Source organism: Colossoma macropomum, unplaced genomic scaffold (genome assembly GCF_904425465.1).
Source record: "Colossoma macropomum unplaced genomic scaffold, Colossoma_macropomum, whole genome shotgun sequence".
Lineage (NCBI taxonomy): Eukaryota > Metazoa > Chordata > Actinopteri > Characiformes > Serrasalmidae > Colossoma > Colossoma macropomum.
In genome coordinates, this window is record NW_023494798.1 from 3,696,510 (window position 1) to 3,716,871 (window position 20,362).

Sequence of the window (20,362 nt, forward strand, 5' to 3'; positions counted from 1 at the left end):
TTATTGACCTGTTGCCAATTAACCACCAGGTGTTTTAGCATTACACAACTAGTACAATTATGCAGAATTTTAGAATCACCTTCTTGCTACATGCGCTTCAATTAACTTTGAAAACAGCCAATGATTCCTAATTCTAGGGCTGGGCAATTTAACAATAAATCGTTATCGTGATAAATTACATCATAATGCAATTCAATATGGTTTTCTGAAGTTCTTTTTTTCTCTGGTAAAAATATTTTCTCAATAAAAATATTTATTGTGAAGCATCGTTTTTAATGAAAATTAGTATAGTAATATTACATTTTTTTTGCGATATTGCCCATCTGTACCTAATTCAGAATGCCATATTTATAAAATAACATTTCATGATTACATTTCGTGGTTACAGCAGCACGGAATTCGCTAGTAGGACAGGATGGTGCCGTTTAATATCTGCTATTAACAGTGTGCGATACATCCACCTGCATATCGGCAGGTACTACACACTTTCTACACTTTCTACACGAGATTTTCGTAAGTTTGCCAATGTTTACGATTAAGGGTGTATATCACATCACCCAGATCTTCAGCAGCACGCAGGAGTAAAAGGAAGAATCATGTGTCATTCAGACTTGCAGCATTTTACCATCATATGCACGTTCACCGCGGATGCTGCGTCGCTTTTGCGCAGTAGTATGCTTTGCAGCTTCTGTCGAGCAGTGTGCTTTTACTAAACTCTCATGTAGAAAGCCAATGTGTAGTATCAGATGATATCAGATAATGTGTTGCTTACAGCGGAAGTTAGACGGCGCCACCTTGTGTTCCTATCGAAAATTACCAAAAAAGTGCTAAAATTCAAAGTCTGAATTGTGCATAAAAAAAGACGCGCCCCTGTTCAGTGCAAACGGCCTTGAATGCATATGGTAAAGATGACGAGGCCTGAAATGACTACAACTCGGGCTCTTTGTATAGACAATTCAATACACCAGAAACACACAAATACAAAAATTATGTGTAATTTTGTCATTATTATTCAAGACATCACCACGCCCCCTGAGCCCAAGCTTACACCCATAGGGCATCATAAGAAGGTGACTCTTTAAAAGCAGCAGCCCTGGCTTTCAAAGGGCTGGAAATACCTGAGTATGCCATGCAGATCACTTCAAATTTGATGACGTTTGTATCAATGCTGTGGTTAACTGGGCTTATTCCAGCAGCTTGTAAAGCTGACCCGGCCAGCTGCAGGCTGTGGGCTGATCCTCAGGCGCCTGCTCTTTCTATGAATGGAGACTTTATAATCGGGGGGATTTTTTCGATTCATTTCTACATGAGTTCAGAGCAGAACACCTACACCAGACAACCACTACAGCTACAGTGCTCGGGGAGGTCTGTGAGTGTGAATAGTTGGAGAAAACATTACAGAGGAATGATTATTGTCAAAATGCCACTGATTTACAGTGATGCGCTACTTGTCGAGTTAATGACATCTGAAAATATTTGGTAAAATAATAAAACTGATTTTGTGAAAATGTGTTTTTTATATCTTATGTTTCTATCAGTATGAACTTCAGGGAGCTGCGCTTCGCTCGTGCCATGGAATTCGCCATCCACGAGATCAACAACAGAACGGATCTCTTGCCCGGAATCACGTTAGGATACCAGATACGCGACTCGTGCGGTGCAGTGCCGATGGCTATTAAACTTGCATTACTGTTGGCAAACGGCATGGAGCCATTTTTCAATGATACTGATTCCTGTTCAAAATCTGCAGCCGCTGCTGTTCCTGCTCTCGTGGGAGATTCTGCATCAACCCCCTCAATTGGCATTGCCAGAATGCTGGGTCTTTTTGGAATTCCACAGGTGATTAAAGCGCTGCATAAAATGGTGCAATATTAAAAATCATTTGTGTTTATTAATAACTGAAAAACAATAGTATGTCCCATAAATAATTCAATCAGCTCTTTCTTCTTGTTTTCTATGCTAAATAACAGGTGAGTCACTACGCAACCTGCGCATGTCTGAGCGATAAACGTCAGTACCCTGCCTTCTTCAGGACCGTGCCTAGTGACCACCATCAGGCGGCAGCCCTAGCGAAAATAGTCAAGCATTTCGGCTGGACATGGATTGGGGCAGTGCGCAGCGACACAGACTATGGAAATAATGGAATGGCCTTGTTTCTAAAGGCTGCGCAAGAGGAGGGCATCTGTGTGGAGTACTCCGAGTCCTTCTACAGAACACAACCGCGCAGTAAACTGGAGAGAGTGGCAAACGTCATCCGCAGATCAACAGCCCGGGTAATAGTAGCGTTTGTTCTCGAAGGCGAATTGAGGCTTCTGTTGGAAGAACTGTCAAGACAGCCGCCGCCTCCTCTTCAGTGGATCGGCAGCGAAGCGTGGATCATAGATCCCGAATTTCTGCGCTTTAACATGTGCGCTGGTGCGATAGGATTTGGGATCCCCCGCTCAGTGATTCCAGGTCTTCGCGAGTTTCTTCTGGATCTCTCTCCAGAACAAGCACTGAAATCGCCTCTGCTGACGGAGTTTTGGGAGCGCTCGTTCAGCTGTAGCCTAAAAAGCTCATCAGTGGCCGCGCGGAAATGTGACGGCAGCGAGGATATCCGCGCGCTGCAGAACCCATATACAGACACGTCGCAGCTTCGCGCGACTAACCTCGTGTACAAAGCTACGTATGCCATAGCGCATGCCATCCACGGTGTTATCTGTAATGACACGCAGTGTGACATGAGCGCTAAATTCGCATCATGGCAGGTATTGAAAAGATTTATTTAGAAACAGCCACTAGCTTAACTTATAACACGAATCAGCATGATTTCGTTGTATATATTGTATAAACTAAAAGAAATCTTTTTCAAGTAGGCCATTTGGGCTATTTTATCGTTTCGGAAGCACACGGGTTACATTGTTCTTTTATCTTAATTTGAACTTTTTTTCACCACCAATAACAATCTGTTTACGACCTTAAGTCATTTGTATCACCACTGACAAGTACGTTGTGCAAATATTATCATTATTACAATTTACCCAATTGCCCATATTAACACAGCAAATAGAAAAGATAACATAGCAGTATTTTTTTTTTTTTTTTGTAAATTGTAGATATTCTTTTTTTAAAAAATCAAAATCTGTGAAATCAGTGCTCTGACGTGCAACTTTTCATGCAAAAAATGAACCAAAATCACCATATTAAAATGTCAAAGTGTTATCATAAATTATTGCTGATCTATTTAGGAAAGGAACAAACAATAATCAAACGGACTTATTCCGATTTTGAGTTCTTTTTCATGGTTTCAATTTATTTGGACAGCATTTTTCACAAGAACGATAGAATAGCCTATGTACTCAATCACAATGATTATTATCATGTCAACATTCATTAGTGATATTTTTTAGAAAATGCATTCAAACAATTGATAGTTCAAAATCACAGTTTTTCAAATTATATGTTCCACTGCAGATACTCGACCAGCTCAAGAGAGTGAACTTCACTACAAACAATGGTTTTCAGGTGTCGTTTGATTCCAGTGGTGATCCTGTGGCCGTCTACGAGCTCATAAACTGGCAGTTTAAGAAAGATGGTGGTTTGAGTTTTGTCCCTGTGGGCCACTATGACTCATCCAGACCAAGAGGCCAGGAGCTCAGTATGAGCAGAGCTATCATCTGGATGGAGGGACAGACCGAGGTACAGTACTAGACTTACAGTAGTCATTGACTATACAGTGTTAAACCTGACAAGTCAGCGGAACTCAAAATAATTAAGGCAATCAACTAAATTAATTGTTTATGAATCTCACTTTTAAACGGTTTTAAAAAGGCAACTTGCATTAAAACAAGATCAAGTCCATAAAATAAGTTAAAAGTTCATATACAGTACATGTTTAGGGTGAGTTTTGTATTTACATAATATGTTACAGACTGAGATATGCCTATTACTCATTGCAGTAATTCCAACTCAAAATTACATGAGTCACTACAGAAACACTTTGTGGCCGCTGATTGCCTTCAATGAATTGAGTACCAATAACGAAAAACATGATATTAATGAACATACAATGAAAACACTTAAATTATATTTACCCTGTGCTTTCCTATAAACACCACATGATAAAATCTCTGGACTGTACTTTACATAACAAACAATAGACTACAAAACAATCAGGATCAAGAGGGGTTTCATTGCTCTTTGGGTGCATCTTAGCCATCTAAACAGTGGCCACAGCCAAGAATTTAGCCAGAAATTTAGCATAAAGATACGTGTTTTAAACTCCAGTTAACTTTATTTAATGACTCCTACAAAAAAAAATAAATAAATAAATAAAATAAAGCCAATTAAGAGAAACCAGCAAAGCACTGAAACTTCTTTCTGACTATGTTGACAGAGGTAAAAATGAATTCAAACATCATTGTAATGTCAGGTAATCTAACATGTATAATTTTAGTTAAAGATTCAAATATAACAAAAATAACAAATTTCACAAACTCAAATAAGAAAACAATTTGATGAACACTCAATATGTGTACTTTATTATAACTTTGAATACCTTTCCTTCACTTAATCCAATTAATGATTGAGCGAAGGGGTAGCGGTATCTAGGGTGACATTATTTGAATGATTCGTTATAAATGCTCTATAGAGGGCAATTTTACATTTTATTTGCATTCTACTAATTAACTAATAAAATGTCCTTCTTTGTCCAAACACTAACCCTAAGCTTAACCATAACAGAAAATCTGACCCCAAGTCTATTCTTAAGGTTAAACTTGGTACTAATACTAGCCGTAACACTTTTGAGAATCAATTAACTAATCTACTTAAGAGTTTCCAAGCAACGTAAGCTCATTGCTAGTTGATGGTAATTAGCATTGACAAAACTAGATAAAAAAGAAAACATCACATACATACATGCATTTTGTTTAAAAAAGAAAAGAAATTGTTTAACATGCTTAATATGGGTACTTTGTAATAACTGTTGAGAATATTTTGTTTTTCTCACTCTTTTAGGTGCCAAGATCTGTGTGCAGTGAGAGCTGTCCTCCAGGAACCAGGAAGGCTGTGCAGAAAGGAAAGCCAGTCTGCTGCTATGACTGTATACCATGCGCAGAAGGAGAGATCAGCAACAAGACAGGTGGGTGTCACCAGTGCAGTGGACATTTCTCTAGGGACAGTCATAGTTTAGTTTTTCTTTATTCTCTTTCCAAAATAAGGCTCTGAATATGATTTTTAATCTCTTAGACTCATTGAAGTGTGTGCACTGCCTTCCTGATTTCTGGCCCAATGCCAAGCATGATAGATGCCTCCCCAAGCCTGTGGAGTTCTTGTCCTGGGACGACACTCTGAGCATCATCCTGACAGTGTTCTCCATCGCTGGGGCCTTCATAGCTGTATGTGTGACTGCTGTTTTCTATAAAAACAGAACTTCTCCCATCGTCCGAGCCAACAACTCAGAGCTGAGCTTCCTGCTGCTCTTCTCACTGACTCTGTGTTTTCTCTGCTCACTTACTTTCATTGGTCGGCCCTCTGAGTGGTCCTGTATGCTGCGCCACACAGCGTTTGGGATCACCTTCGTCCTCTGCATCTCCTGTGTTCTGGGGAAAACAATAGTGGTGTTAATGGCCTTCAGAGCTACACTTCCAGGCAGTAATGCCATGAAATGGTTTGGGCCTCCACAGCAGAGACTCAGTGTTCTCACCTTCACTCTCATACAGGTCCTTATTTGTGTTCTTTGGTTGACAATATCTCCTCCTCTCCCCTTCAAAAATCTAAATCACTACAAAGAAAGAATAATCCTGGAATGTGGATTAGGTTCAGCTGTAGGGTTCTGGGCTGTGCTGGGTTATATAGGATTTCTGGCTCTCTTGTGTTTTATTTTGGCTTTTCTAGCACGGAAGCTGCCTGATAACTTTAATGAAGCCAAGTTCATCACATTCAGCATGCTCATATTCTGTGCAGTGTGGGTTACCTTTATCCCAGCTTATGTCAGCTCTCCTGGAAAGTTCACTGTAGCTGTAGAGATATTTGCTATTCTGGCCTCAAGCTTTGGTTTGATTATCTGTATTTTTGCTCCCAAATGTTTCATAATCATTTTTAGGCCAGAGCAAAATACCAAGAAAAACCTTTTGGGAAAAGGATCCACCAAGGCCCTTTGAGACCCTCACAGAAATTGTAACTGTAGCACTGTTTAGCACCGTATATAAAATGTGCTGAATTCTGTTTAGGTTTATGTGTATATAGTACAGCATCTTCGCCGATACATAATTAAATAATGTTTTACATTTTAATGTGTAAATATAGTAGCATGATCAAGAAAGGTTCTGCATTCAGGGCTTTTTTTTTACTCCAGATTTTATTTTCTGAATTTATTCTGACATTGACTCTTATTTTTAATCACAGGGCTAGTATTTATTCACTGTCTTTAAGCATTACATCTAGAAGAACTGTGTCAGTCGAGAGCTGGAAGGCTTACAGCAAACATGAGCTGAAGTAGAGCTAACCGTTGACCTAAAGCCTTTTTTTTCTTTACTGCATAGCTGTGACTGAACACAGTCATTAATAAACAAAGAACACAATATATGCATGAGCTTTGTCTCTTGTAATATCAGTAAACGCTACATGTAGTGTCAGAATAAGAAAGATACTGTCTCAACAGGAGAGGTTCAGAGTATTCGGCTGTTAGCATCTTAGCTAAGCTACATGGCTTACGGAGGATGAGAGATTACATTTGTGTAACAATTAAGGAAGACAGGAGTGAGTTTGCATCTTCTAGGGCACCACAGCTCCTTGAGGTGAGTCATACAGAGAGCCGTTAGAGGGCAGCAGGGGGAAGAAAAGCCAAGCTTGGCAGCATTGGTTGGCCCAGAGGTTAGCTGCCATAGCGTGCACTTTCCCACACGCTCCATGTCAGTGGAAAATCTGGTGCAGATGTAGTTAGATGGTGGCGCTCATGAGCAGCATTTAGCTGGCAGTCCTGTAGAGAAGTCAAATGTTTAATGTGCTAGGGCTTATCTGCTGGCTATCCCCGCAGCCATACTGGCAGTGGCACAAGTCTACTGCCACTGCTGGATATGCGGCCAGCCAGGACATTTAGCTAGGGCTAGTACTTTGAGGGAAAGAATGCTGGCCTTTTCAAAAATAACAGCACAGGCAGAGAACAAACAGTGGCTGAGGTGGGGTGAATGTACATATCAGACTTCTGCCACAATTCCATTGACATTGAAGTTCCATACACTGCTCTGGTGGACAGAGGGTTGACAGTTACAGTGGCCCAGCCAGAAGTGGTGCATGCTAGGTTCAAGCTGAAAGGCACAATGCTTCATCTTCACATTGTAATAATGGTTGATGCTGACAGTCAGGGGCATGAAGGGCATTTAGTCTGGATAGCTGAAGTCCAAGACATGCATTCTAGGCCTAGACTTTTAAAGAGCAACAGGTGCCAAATGGACCTAAAGAGTACGATGCTGCATTTCAGAGGTGGCGATGACAATGAATCCACATAATACGCAGTGGATAGTGCAACACACAGCTTCAGAACTGGATGGAGCATCTCCGAGGGCAGAGTGTGCTGTCAGGTCAAGCACAGCATGGCTTTTCATGGGCGGCAAACACAATCAGTACCCCTGCCAGCATTGACAACATAGCAAACATTGAAGAAAGCATGCCTCGTGGTATTCTCTCTGCTCCAGCGCAGCGAGAAGATGCCAAACAGTTGGTGTTTTCCAGCACCACTTCAGATTCCCCAGCCAGGGGAGTCCCCAATCCTAGTACACCCTAGACACATTTAAAAACGATGGTTCTTCAAGTGTTCTTTAGTAAAAACATGGCTCTGTATAGATCCATGAACACTCAAAGAACCCTTAGCATGATTAAACGGGTCTCTGCTTTGTGAAAGTGTTCTTCAAATTAATGGAGAATGTGCTCTAGATTGTTCTACCTTTTTGAAAAAGGTTCTACTTAGCACCAAAAAGGGTTTTTTCTGTAGTAAAGAGCCCTTGAAAAATCATCCTTTTCAAGAGTGCGGTAGAAGAGGGTGGCCCCCAGTTTGATTCATAGACTTTATAGTCCTCAGTGGCCGAGGAATTTTGGTAAGGGTAAGGTGGTGTAGCTTGTTCAAGAAAAGTTCTGCATGTTTATTTTGGATACTGTTCTCCAGCAGAAATTCTCCAGGTTTATTCTGACAAAGACTCTGATTGTGAAGGCGGGTATAGTTTTTATTCACTATGTTTATGCATGAGGACAGCAAGAATGCTGGGAAAGTTAAGAAATGGAAGTGTGAGTTTGCAGACAGGAGCTGATTGGAGAGCTAGCTGTTAGCCTAAGGCTAAGGCTCATGGTATGCACGCACCCTCCAAAGGAACTATTTATGTTGTTTAATATTGTTTGTTAGTTTAGGCGGCTTGTGTTGTTTAGTGTCAGGGGCTTTGTGTTTTGTGTGAGAGGGGGGGTCATTGGCAGCGTGAAGTGTGTGGCTAGTGGTGACTCATTGTTCTGTATGTGCCTTTCTGCAAGCATGTTTAATAAAAGAGTACTTTTCATAGCAGAAGTAATGCCTCTCGTTTCTTATTCTCTGCTAATGTCACAACATGTATATGAACGTTTTTCACATGCACCACTGAAATGATAATAATAGACAATAATGTATAATGTTGAATTAAACTACATTGTTCATAAAATGCTTTTAGCACTTTTACAACCCTGTTTCCAGAAACGTTGGTACGCTGTGCAGAATGTAAATAAAAATAGTATGTAATGATATGCAAATCATTTAAACCATATTTTTAAAGGGAAATACTACAAAAAACAACATATTGAATGTCGAAACTGAGAAATTTGATTATTTTTTGAAAAATATATGCCCATTATGACTTTGATGCTGACAACACGTTTCAAAAAAGTTGGGACGGGGGCATGTTTATCACTGTGTTTCATCATCTCTTCTTTTAACAACACTCTGTAAGCATTCGGGAACTAATGAGACAAGTTGCTGTAGTTTTAAAAGTGAAATGTTTTCTTCTTCTTGTTTGATAGAAGATTGCAGCTTCTCAACAGTTTGGGGTCACCTTTGTCATATTTTTTGTTTCAGAATGAGCCAAATGTTTTCAGTGGATGACAGGTCTGGACTGCAGGCAGGTCAGTTTAGCACCTGGACTCTTTTAATACAGAGCTATGCTGTTGTAATACATGCAGAATGCATTTCTTGCTAAGGCCTTCCCTTAAAAAGATGTCATCTGGATGGCAGCATATCTTGCCAAAACATGTACATATCATTCAGCATTAATGGCACCTTCACAGATGTGCATGTCACCTATGCCATGTGCAGTAATGCACCTCTATACCATCATGAATACTGGCTTTTGAACTGCACTGATAACTAGCTGAGTAGTCTTTAGGCTGGCGGACACAACGTCCATGAATTCCAAAACAAATTTCAAATGTTAGTGTCAGTCGATCTCAAATGAGGGTGGTGGCATTTCTGGATCCTGTTTATTTATTGTTTCTTCTTTGTGTTTTAGAGCTTTAACTTGTATTTGTGGATGCAGCGACAAACTGTTTTCACAGACAATGGTTTTCAGAAGTGTTCCTGAGCCTGTGCAGTGATTTCCACTACAGAATCATGTCTGTTTTTAAAGCAGTGATGAGGGCCTGAAGATCATGGCCAGCCAATACTGGTTTTTGGCCTTGTACCTTACATACAGAGATTTCTCCAGATTCTCTGAATCTTTTAATAATATTATGTATTGTAGATGATGAAAAGCAAAAGTTCTTTGCTATTTTATGTCGAGAAACGTTATTCTTGAATTGTTGCACTATTTGATCATGCAGTCTTTCACAGAGTGGTGAACCCCTCCTCATTTTTACTTCTGAAAGACTCCGCCTCTTGGAAATTATACCCAATCATGTTATTGACCTGTTGCCAATTAACCACCAGGTGTAGCATTACACAACTAGTACAATTATGCAGAATTTTAGAATCACCTTCTTGCTACGTGCGCTTCACTTAACTTTGAAAACAGCCAATGATTCCTAATTCTAGGGCTGGGCAATTTAACAATAAATCGTTATCGTGATGAATTACATCATAATGCAATTCAATATGGTTTTCTGAAGTTCTTTTTTTCTCTGGTAAAAATATTTTCTCAATAAAAATATTTATTGTGAAGCATCGTTTTTAATGAAAATTAGTATAGAAGTATTATTTTTTTTTTTGCGATATTGCCCATCTGTACCTAATTCAGAATGCCATATTTATAAAATAACATTTCATGATTACATTTCGTGGTTACAGCAGCACGGAATTCGCTAGTAGGACAGGATGGTGCCGTTTAATATCTGCTATTAACAGTGTGCGATACATCCACCTGCATATCGGCAGGTACTACACACTTTCTACACTTTCTACACGAGATTTTCGTAAGTTTGCCAATGTTTACGATTAAGGGTGTATATCACATCACCCAGACCTTCATCAGCACGCAGGAGTAAAAGGAAGAATCATGTGTCATTCAGACCTGCAGCATTTTACCATCATATGCACGTTCACCGCGGATGCTGCGTCGCTTTTGCGCAGTAGTATGCTTTGCAGCTTCTGTCGAGCAGTGTGCTTTTACTAAACTCTCGTGCAGAAAGCCAATGTGTAGTATCAGATGATATCAGATAATGCGTTGCTTACAGCGGAAGTTAGACGGCGCCACCTTGTGTTCCTATCGAAAATTACCAAAAAAGTGCTAAAATTCAAAGTCTGAATTGTGCATAAAAAAAGACGCGCCCCTGTTCAGTGCAAACGGCCTTGAATGCATATGGTAAAGGTGACGAGGCCTGAAATTACTACAACTCGGGCTCTTTGTATAGACAATTCAATACACCAGAAACACACAAATACAAAAATGATGTGTAATTTTGTCATTATTATTCAAGACATCACCACGCCCCCTGAGCCCAAGCTCACACCCATAGGGCATCATAAGAAGGTGACTCTTTAAAAGCAGCAGCCCTGGCTTTCAAAGGGCTGGAAATACCTGAGTATGCCATGCAGATCACTTCAAATTTGATGACGTTTGTATCAATGCTGTGGTTAACTGGGCTTATTCCAGCAGCTTGTAAAGCTGACCCGGCCAGCTGCAGGCTGTGGGCTGATCCTCAGGCGCCTGCTCTTTCTATGAATGGAGACTTTATAATCGGGGGGATTTTTTCGATTCATTTCTACATGAGTTCAGAGCAGAACACCTACACCAGACAACCACTACAGCTACAGTGCTCGGGGAGGTCTGTGAGTGTGAATAGTTGGAGAAAACATTACAGAGGAATGATTATTGTCAAAATGCCACTGATTTACAGTGATGCGCTACTTGTCGAGTTAATGACATCTGAAAATATTTGGTAAAATAATAAAACTGATTTTGTGAAAATGTGTTTTTTTATATCTTATGTTTCTATCAGTATGAACTTCAGGGAGCTGCGCTTCGCTCGTGCCATGGAATTCGCCATCCACGAGATCAACAACAGAACGGATCTCTTGCCCGGAATCACGTTAGGATACCAGATACGCGACTCGTGCGGTGCAGTGCAGATGGCTATTAAACTTGCATTATTGTTGGCAAACGGCATGGAGCCATTTTTCAATGATACTGATTCCTGTTCAAAATCTGCAGCCGCCGCTGTTCCTGCTCTCGTGGGAGATTCTGCATCAACCCCCTCAATTGGCATTGCCAGAATGCTGGGTCTTTTTGGAATTCCACAGGTGATTAAAGCGCTGCATAAAATGGTGCAATATTAAAAATCCAGTTTGATATCATTTGTGTTTATTAATAACTGAAAAAACAATAGTATGTCCCATAAATAATTCAATCAGATTCTCAAATAGCTCTTTCTTCTTGTTTTCTATGCTAAATAACAGGTGAGTCACTACGCAACCTGCGCATGTCTGAGCGATAAGCGTCAGTATCCTGCTTTCTTCAGGACCATACCTAGTGACCACCATCAGGCGGCAGCCCTAGCGAAAATAGTAAAGCATTTTGGCTGGACATGGATTGGGGCAGTGCGCAGCGACTCAGACTATGGAAATAATGGAATGGCCTTGTTTCTAAAGGCTGCGCAGGAGGAGGGCATCTGTGTGGAGTACTCCGAGTCCTACTACAGAACACAACCGCGCAGTAAACTGGAGAGAGTGGCAAACGTCATCCGCAGATCAACAGCCCGGGTAATAGTAGCGTTTGTTCTCGAAGGCGAATTGAGGCTTCTGTTGGAAGAACTGTCAAGACAGCCGCCGCCTCCTCTTCAGTGGATCGGCAGCGAAGCGTGGATAATAGATCCCGAATTTCTGCGCTTTAACATGTGCGCTGGTGCGATAGGATTTGGGATCCCCCGCTCAGTGATTCCAGGTCTTCGCGAGTTTCTTCTGGATCTCTCTCCAGAACAAGCACTGAAATCGCCTCTGCTAACGGAGTTTTGGGAGCGCTCGTTCAGCTGTAGCCTAAAAAGCTCATCAGTGGCCGCGCGGAAATGTGACGGCAGCGAGGATATCCGCGCGCTGCAGAACCCATATACAGACACGTCGCAGCTTCGCGCGACTAACCTCGTGTACAAAGCTACGTATGCCATAGCGCATGCCATCCACGGTGTTATCTGTAATGACACGCAGTGCGACAAGAGCGCTAAATTCACACCATGGCAGGTATTGAAAAGATTTATTTAGAAACAGCCACTAGCTTAACTTATAACACGAATCAGCATGATTTCGTTGTATATATTGTATAAACTAAAAGAAATCTTTTTCAAGTAGGCCATTTGGGCTATTTTATCGTTTCGGAAGCACACGGGTTACATTGTTCTTTTATCTTAATTTGAACTTTTTTTCACCACCAATAACAATCTATTTACGACCTTAAGTCATTTGTATCACCACTGACAAGTACGTTGTGCAAATATTATCATTATTACAATTTACCCAATTGCCCATATTAACACAGCAAATAGAAAAGGTAACATAGCAGTATTTTGTTATTTATTTTTATTTATTATTTATTTTTTTTGTAAATTGTAGATATTCTTTTTTTAAAAACATCAAAATCTGTGAAATCAGTGCTCTGATGTGCAACTTTTCATGCAAAAAATGAACCAAAATCACCATATTAAAATGTCAAAGTGTTATCATAAATTATTGCTGATCTATTTAGGAAAGGAACAAACAATAATCAAACGGACTTATTCCGATTTTGAGTTCTTTTTCATGGTTTCAATTTATTTGGACAGCATTTTTCACAAGAACGATAGAATAGCCTATGTACTCAATCACAATGATTATTATCATGTCAACATTCATTAGTAATATTTTTTAGAAAATGCATTCAAACAATTGATAGTTCAAAATCACAGTTTTTCAAATTATATGTTTCACTGCAGATACTCGACCAGCTCAAGAGAGTGAACTTCACTACAAAGAATGGTTTTCAGGTGTCGTTTGATTCCAGTGGAGATCCTGTGGCCGTCTACGAGCTCATAAACTGGCAGTTTAAGAAAGATGGTGGTTTGAGTTTTGTCCCTGTGGGCCACTATGACTCATCCAGACCAAGAGGCCAGGAGCTCAGTATGAGCAGAGCTATCATCTGGATGGAGGGACAGACCGAGGTACAGTACTAGACTTACAGTAGTCATTGACTATACAGTGTTAAACCTGACAAGTCAGCGGAACTCAAAATAATTAAGGCAATCAACTAAATTAATTGTTTATGAATCTCACTTTTAAACGGTTTTAAAAAGGCAACTTGCATTAAAACAAGATCAAGTCCATAACATAAGTTAAAAGTTCATATACAATACATGTTTATGGTGAGTTTTGTATTTACATAATATGTTACGGACTGAGATATGCCTATTACTTATTGCAGTTATTCCAACTCAAAATTACATGGGTCACTACAGAAACACTTTGTGGCTGCTGATTGCCTTCAATGAATTGAGTACTAATAACGAAAAACATGATATTAATGAACATACAATGAAAACACTTAAATTATATTTACCCTGTGCTTTCCTATAAACACCACATGATAAAATCCCTGGACTGCACTTTACATAACAAACAATAGACTACAAAACAATCAGGATCAAGAGGGGTTTCATTGCTCTTTGGCTGCATCTTAGCCATCTAAACAGTGGCCACAGCCAAGAATTTAGCCAGAAATTTAGCATAAAGATACGTGTTTTAAACTCCAGTTAACTTTATTTAATGACTCCTACGAAAAAAAAAAAATAAATAAAGCCAATTAAGAGAAACCAGCAAAGCACTGAAACTTCTTTCTGACTATGTTGACAGAGGTAAAAATGAATTCAAACATCATTGTAATGTCAGGTAATCTAACATGTATAATTTTAGTTAAAGATTCAAATATAACAAAAATAACAAATTTCACAAACTCAAATAAGAAAACAATTTGATGAACACTCAATATGTGTACTTTATTATAACTTTGAATACCTTTCCTTCACTTAATCCAATTAATGATTGAGCGAAGGGGTAGCGGTATCTAGGGTGACATTATTTGAATGATTCGTTATAAATGCTCTATAGAGGGCAATTTTACATTTTATTTGCATTCTACTAATTAACTAATAAAATGTCCTTCTTTGTCCAAACACTAACCCTAAGCTTAACCATAACAGAAAATCTGACCCCAAGTCTATTCTTAAGGTTAAACTTGGTACTAATACTAGCCGTAACACTTTTGAGAATCAATTAACTAATCTACTTAAGAGTTTTCAAGCAAAGTAAGCTCATTGCTAGTTGATGGTAATTAGCATTGACAAAACTAGATAAAAAAGAAAACATCACATACATACATGCATTTTGTTTAAAAAAGAAAAGAAATTGTTTAACATGCTTAATATGGGTACTTTGTAATAACTGTTGAGAATATTTTGTTTTCCTCACTCTTTTAGGTGCCAAGATCTGTGTGCAGTGAGAGCTGTCCTCCAGGAACCAGGAAGGCTGTGCAGAAAGGAAAGCCAGTCTGCTGCTATGACTGCATAACATGCGCAGAAGGAGAGATCAGCAACAAGACAGGTGGGGTGTCACCAGTGCAGTGGGCATTTCTCTAGGGACAGTCATAGTTTAGTTTTTCTTTATTCTCTTTCCAAAATAAGGCTCTGAATATGATTTTTAATCTCTTAGACTCATTGAAGTGTGTGCACTGCCTTCCTGATTTCTGGCCCAATGCCAAGCATGATAGATGCCTCCCCAAGCCTGTGGAGTTCCTTTCCTGGGACGACACTCTGAGCATCATTCTGACAGTGTTCTCCATCGCTGGGGCCTTCATAGCTGTATGTGTGACTGCTGTTTTCTATAAAAACAGAGCTTCTCCCATCGTCCGAGCCAACAACTCAGAGCTGAGCTTCCTGCTGCTCTTCTCACTGACTCTGTGTTTTCTCTGCTCACTTACTTTCATTGGTCGGCCCTCTGAGTGGTCCTGTATGCTGCGCCACACAGCGTTTGGGATCACCTTCGTCCTCTGCATCTCCTGTGTTCTGGGGAAAACAATAGTGGTGTTAATGGCCTTCAGAGCTACACTTCCAGGCAGTAATGCCATGAAATGGTTTGGGCCTCCACAGCAGAGACTCAGTGTTCTCACCTTCACTCTCATACAGGTCCTTATTTGTGTTCTTTGGTTGACAATATCTCCTCCTCTCCCCTTCAAAAATCTAAATCACTACAAAGAAAGAATAATCCTGGAATGTGGATTAGGTTCAGCTGTAGGGTTTCTGGCTGTGCTGGGTTATATAGGATTTCTGGCTCTTTTGTGTTTTATTTTGGCTTTTCTAGCACGGAAGCTGCCTGATAACTTTAATGAAGCCAAGTTCATCACATTCAGCATGCTCATATTCTGTGCAGTGTGGGTTACCTTTATCCCAGCTTATGTCAGCTCTCCTGGAAAGTTCACTGTAGCTGTAGAGATATTTGCTATTCTGGCCTCAAGCTTTGGTTTGATTATCTGTATTTTTGCTCCCAAATGTTTCATAATCATTTTTAGGCCAGAGCAAAATACCAAGAAAAACCTTTTGGGAAAAGGATCCACCAAGGCCCTTTGAGACCCTCACAGAAATTGTAACTGTAGCACTGTTTAGCACCGTATATAAAATGTGCTGAATTCTGTTTAGGTTTATGTGTATATAGTACAGCATCTTTGCCGATACATTTAATTAAATAATGTTTTACATTTTAATGTGTAAATATAGTAGCATGATCAAGAAAGGTTCTGCATTCAGGGCTTTTTTTTTACTCCAGATTTTATTTTCTGAATTTATTCTGACATTGACTCTTATTTTTAATCACAGGGCTAGTATTTATTCACTGTCTTTAAGCATTACATCTAGAAGAACTGTGTCAGTCGAGAGCTGGAAGGCTTAGAGCAAACATGAGCTGAAGTAGAGCTAACCGTTGACCTAAAGCCTTTTTTTTCTTTACTGCATAGCTGTGACTGAACACAGTCATTAATAAACAAAGAACACAATATATGCATGAGCTTTGTCTCTTGTAATATCAGTAAACGCTACATGTAGTGTCAGAATAAGAAAGATACTGTCTCAACAGGAGAGGTTCAGAGTATTCGGCTGTTAGCATCTTAGCTAAGCTACATGGCTTACGGAGGATGAGAGATTACATTTGTGTAACAATTAAGGAAGACAGGAGTGAGTTTGCATCTTCTAGGGCACCACAGCTCCTTGAGGTGAGTCATACAGAGAGCCGTTAGAGGGCAGCAGGGGGAAGAAAAGCCAAGCTTGGCAGCATTGGTTGGCCCAGAGGTTAGCTGCCATAGCGTGCCCTTTCCCACACGCTCCATGTCAGTGGAAAATCTGGTGCAGATGTAGTTAGATGGTGGCGCTCATGAGCAGCATTTAGCTGGCAGTCCTGTAGAGAAGTCAAATGTTTAATGTGCTAGGGCTTATCTGCTGGCTATCCCCGCAGCCATACTGCCAGTGGCACAAGTCTACTGCCACTGCTGGATATGCGGCCAGCCAGGACATTTAGCTAGGGCTAGTACTTTGAGGGAAAGAAAGCTGGCCTTTTCAAAAATAACAGCACAGGCAGAGAACAAACAGTGGCTGAGGTGGGGTGAATGTACATATCAGACTTCTGCCACAATTCCATTGACATTGAAGTTCCATACACTGCTCTGGTGGACACAGGGTTGACAGTTACAGTGGCCCAGCCAGATGTGGTGCATGCTAGGTTCAAGCTGAAAGGCACAATGCTTCATCTTCACATTGTAATAATGGTTGATGCTGACAATCATGGGCATGAAGGGCATTTAGTCTGTATAGCTGAAGTCCAAGACATGCATTCTAGGCCTAGACTTTTAAAGAGCAACAGGTGCCGAATGGACCTAAAGAGTACGATGCTGCGTTTCAGAGGTGGCGATGACAATGAATCCACATAATACTCAGTGGATAGTGCAACACACAGCTTCAGAACTGGATGGAGCATCTCCGAGGGCAGAGTGTGCTGTCAGGTCAAGCACAGCATGGCTTTTCATGGGCGGCAAACACAATCAGTACCCCTGCCAGCATTGACAACATAGCAAACATTGAAGAAAGCATGCCTCGTGGTAGTCTCTCTGCTCCAGCGCAGCGAGAAGATGCCAAACAGTTGGTGTTTTCCAGCACCACTCAGTGCAGATTCCCCAGCCAGGGGAGTCCCCAATCCTAGTACACCCTAGACACTTAAAAACGATGGTTCTTCAAGTGTTCTTTAGTAAAAACATGGCTCTGTGTAGATCCATGAACACTCAAAGAACCCTTAGCATGATTAAACGGGTCTCTGCATTGTGAAAGCGTTCTTCAAATTAATGGAGAATGTGCTCTAGATTGTTCTACCTTTTTGAAAAAGGTTCTACATAGCACCAAAAAGGGTTTTTTTCTGTAGTAAAGAGCCCTTGAAAAATCATCCTTTTCAAGAGTGCGGTAGAAGAGGGTGGCCCCCAGTTTGATTCATAGACTTTATAGTCCTCAGTGGCCGAGGAATTTTGGTAAGGGTAAGGTGGTGTAGCTTGTTCAAGAAAAGTTCTGCATGTTTATTTTGGATACTGTTCTCCAGCAGAAATTCTCCAGGTTTATTCTGACAAAGACTCTGATTGTGAAGGCGGGTATAGTTTTTATTCACTATGTTTATGCATGAGAACAGCAAGAATGCTGGGAAAGTTAAGAAATGGAAGTGTGAGTTTGCAGACAGGAGCTGATTGGAGAGCTAGCTGTTAGCCTAAGGCTAAGGCTCATGGTATGCACGCACCCTCCAAAGGAACTATTTATGTTGTTTAATATTGTTTGTTAGTTTAGGCGGCTTGTGTTGTTTAGTGTCAGGGGCTTTGTGTTTTGTGTGAGAGGGGGGGTCATTGGCAGCGTGAAGTGTGTGGCTAGTGGTGACTCATTGTTCTGTATGTGCCTTTCTGCAAGCATGTTTAATAAAAGAGTACTTTTCATAGCAGAAGTAATGCCTCTCGTTTCTTATTCTCTGCTAATGTCACAGCATGTATATGAACGTTTTTCACATGCACCACTGAAATGATAATAATAGACAATAATGTATAATGTTGAATTAAACTGCATTGTTCATAAAATGCTTTTAGCACCTTTACAACCCTGTTTCCAGAAACGTTGGTACGCTGTGCAGAATGTAAATAAAAATAGTATGTAATGATATGCAAATCATTTAAACCATATTTTTAAAGAGAAATACTACAAAAACAACATATTGAATGTCGAAACTGAGAAATTTGATTATTTTTTGAAAAATATATGCCCATTATGACTTTGATGCTGACAACACGTTTCAAAAAAGTTGGGACGGGGGCATGTTTATCACTGTGTTTCATCATCTCTTCTTTTAACAACACTCTGTAAGCATTCGGGAACTAATGAGACAAGTTGCTGTAGTTTTAAAAGTGAAATGTTTTCTCATTCTTGTTTGATAGAGGTTTGCAGCTTCTCAACAGTTTGGGGTCACCTTTGTCATATTTTTTGTTTCAGAATGAGCCAAATGTTTTCAGTGGATGACAGGTCTGGACTGCAGGCAGGTCAGTTTAGCACCTGGACTCTTTTAATACAGAGCTATGCTGTTGTAATACATGCAGAATGCGTTTCTTGCTAAGGCCTTCCCTGAAAAAGATGTCATCTGGATGGCAGCATATCTTGCCAAAACTTGTACATATCATTCAGCATTAATGGCACCTTCACAGATGTGCATGTCACCTATGCCATGTGCAGTAATGCACCTCTATACCATCATGAATACTGGCTTTTGAACTGCACTGATAACTAGCTGAGTAGTCTTTAGCCCGGCGGACACAATGTCCATGAATTCCAAAACAAATTTCAAATGTTAGTGTCAGTCGATCTCAAATGAGGGTGGTGGCATTTCTGGATCCTGTTTATTTATTGTTTCTTCTTTGTGTTTTAGAGCTTTAACTTGTATTTGTGGATGCAGCGACAAACTGTTTTCACAGACAATGGTTTTCAGAAGTGTTCCTGAGCCTGTGCAGTGATTTCCACTACAGAATCATGTCTGTTTTTAAAGCAGTGATGAGGGCCCGAAGATCATGGCCAGCAAATACTGGTTTTTGGCCTTGTACCTTACATACAGAGATTTCTCCAGATTCTCTGAATCTTTTAATAATATTATGTATTGTAGATGATGAAAAGCAAAAGTTCTTTGCTATTTTATGTCGAGAAACGTTATTCTTGTATCGTTGCACTATTTGATCATGCAGTCTTTCACAGAGTGGTGAACCCCTCCTCATTTTTACTTCTGAAAGACTCCGCCTCTTGGAAATTATACCCAATCATGTTATTGACCTGTTGCCAATTAACCACCAGGTGTTTTAGCATTACACAACTAGTACAATTATGCAGAATTTTAGAATCACCTTCTTGCTACATGCGCTTCACTTAACTTTGAATACAGCCAATGATTCCTAATTCTAGGGCTGGGCAATTTACCATAAATCGTTATCGTGATAAATTACATCATAATGCAATTCAATATGGTTTTCTGAAGTTCTTTTTTTCTCTGGTAAAAATATTTTCTCAATAAAAATATTTATTGTGAAGCATCGTTTTTAATGAAAATTAGTATAGAAGTATTATGCGATATTGCCCATCTGTACCTAATTCAGAATGCCATATTTATAAAATAACATTTCATGATTACATTTCGTGGTTACAGCAGCACGGAATTCGCTAGTAGGACAGGATGGTGCCGTTTAATATCTGCTATTAACAGTGTGCGATACATCCACCTGCATATCGGCAGGTACTACACACTTTCTACACTTTCTACACGAGATTTTCGTAAGTTTGCCAATGTTTACGATTAAGGGTGTATATC

General features: G+C 40.0%; 2 protein-coding genes across 2 annotated transcripts; both read left to right on the top strand.

The window, feature by feature from the left end:
- Positions 1 to 1,165: 1,165 nt before the first annotated feature.
- LOC118818448 (extracellular calcium-sensing receptor-like) lies at positions 1,166 to 6,143 on the top strand. The gene is made up of 6 exons (XM_036585708.1): positions 1,166 to 1,365; positions 1,539 to 1,839; positions 1,971 to 2,713; positions 3,390 to 3,678; positions 4,999 to 5,122; positions 5,230 to 6,143. Exons 1-6 carry the CDS (start codon positions 1,166 to 1,168, stop codon positions 6,141 to 6,143), a joined length of 2,571 nt encoding a protein of 856 aa, XP_036441601.1.
- A 5,036-nt stretch (positions 6,144 to 11,179) lies between these two features.
- LOC118818083 (extracellular calcium-sensing receptor-like) lies at positions 11,180 to 16,071 on the top strand. Its single transcript, XM_036585197.1, has 6 exons — positions 11,180 to 11,253; positions 11,428 to 11,728; positions 11,885 to 12,661; positions 13,390 to 13,614; positions 14,926 to 15,049; positions 15,158 to 16,071. The coding sequence occupies exons 1-6, from the start codon at positions 11,195 to 11,197 to the stop codon at positions 16,069 to 16,071; spliced, it is 2,400 nt and encodes a 799-aa protein (XP_036441090.1). The 5' UTR covers positions 11,180 to 11,194.
- Positions 16,072 to 20,362: the final 4,291 nt, after the last annotated feature.

Coding starts and splice junctions, on each gene's coding strand:
- LOC118818448 (XM_036585708.1), top strand. CDS start 1,166: ATGCTGTGGTTAACTGGGCTTATTCCAGCAGCTTGTAAAGCTGACCCG. Junction 1,366..1,538: donor CAGCTACAGTGCTCGGGGAG/GTCTGTGAGTGT, acceptor TGTTTCTATCAG/TATGAACTTCAGGGAGCTGC. Junction 5,123..5,229: donor AGAGATCAGCAACAAGACAG/GTGGGTGTCACC, acceptor TTAATCTCTTAG/ACTCATTGAAGTGTGTGCAC.
- LOC118818083 (XM_036585197.1), top strand. CDS start 11,195: ATGAGTTCAGAGCAGAACACCTACACCAGACAACCACTACAGCTACAG. Junction 11,254..11,427: donor CAGCTACAGTGCTCGGGGAG/GTCTGTGAGTGT, acceptor TGTTTCTATCAG/TATGAACTTCAGGGAGCTGC. Junction 11,729..11,884: donor GTCTTTTTGGAATTCCACAG/GTGATTAAAGCG, acceptor GCTAAATAACAG/GTGAGTCACTACGCAACCTG.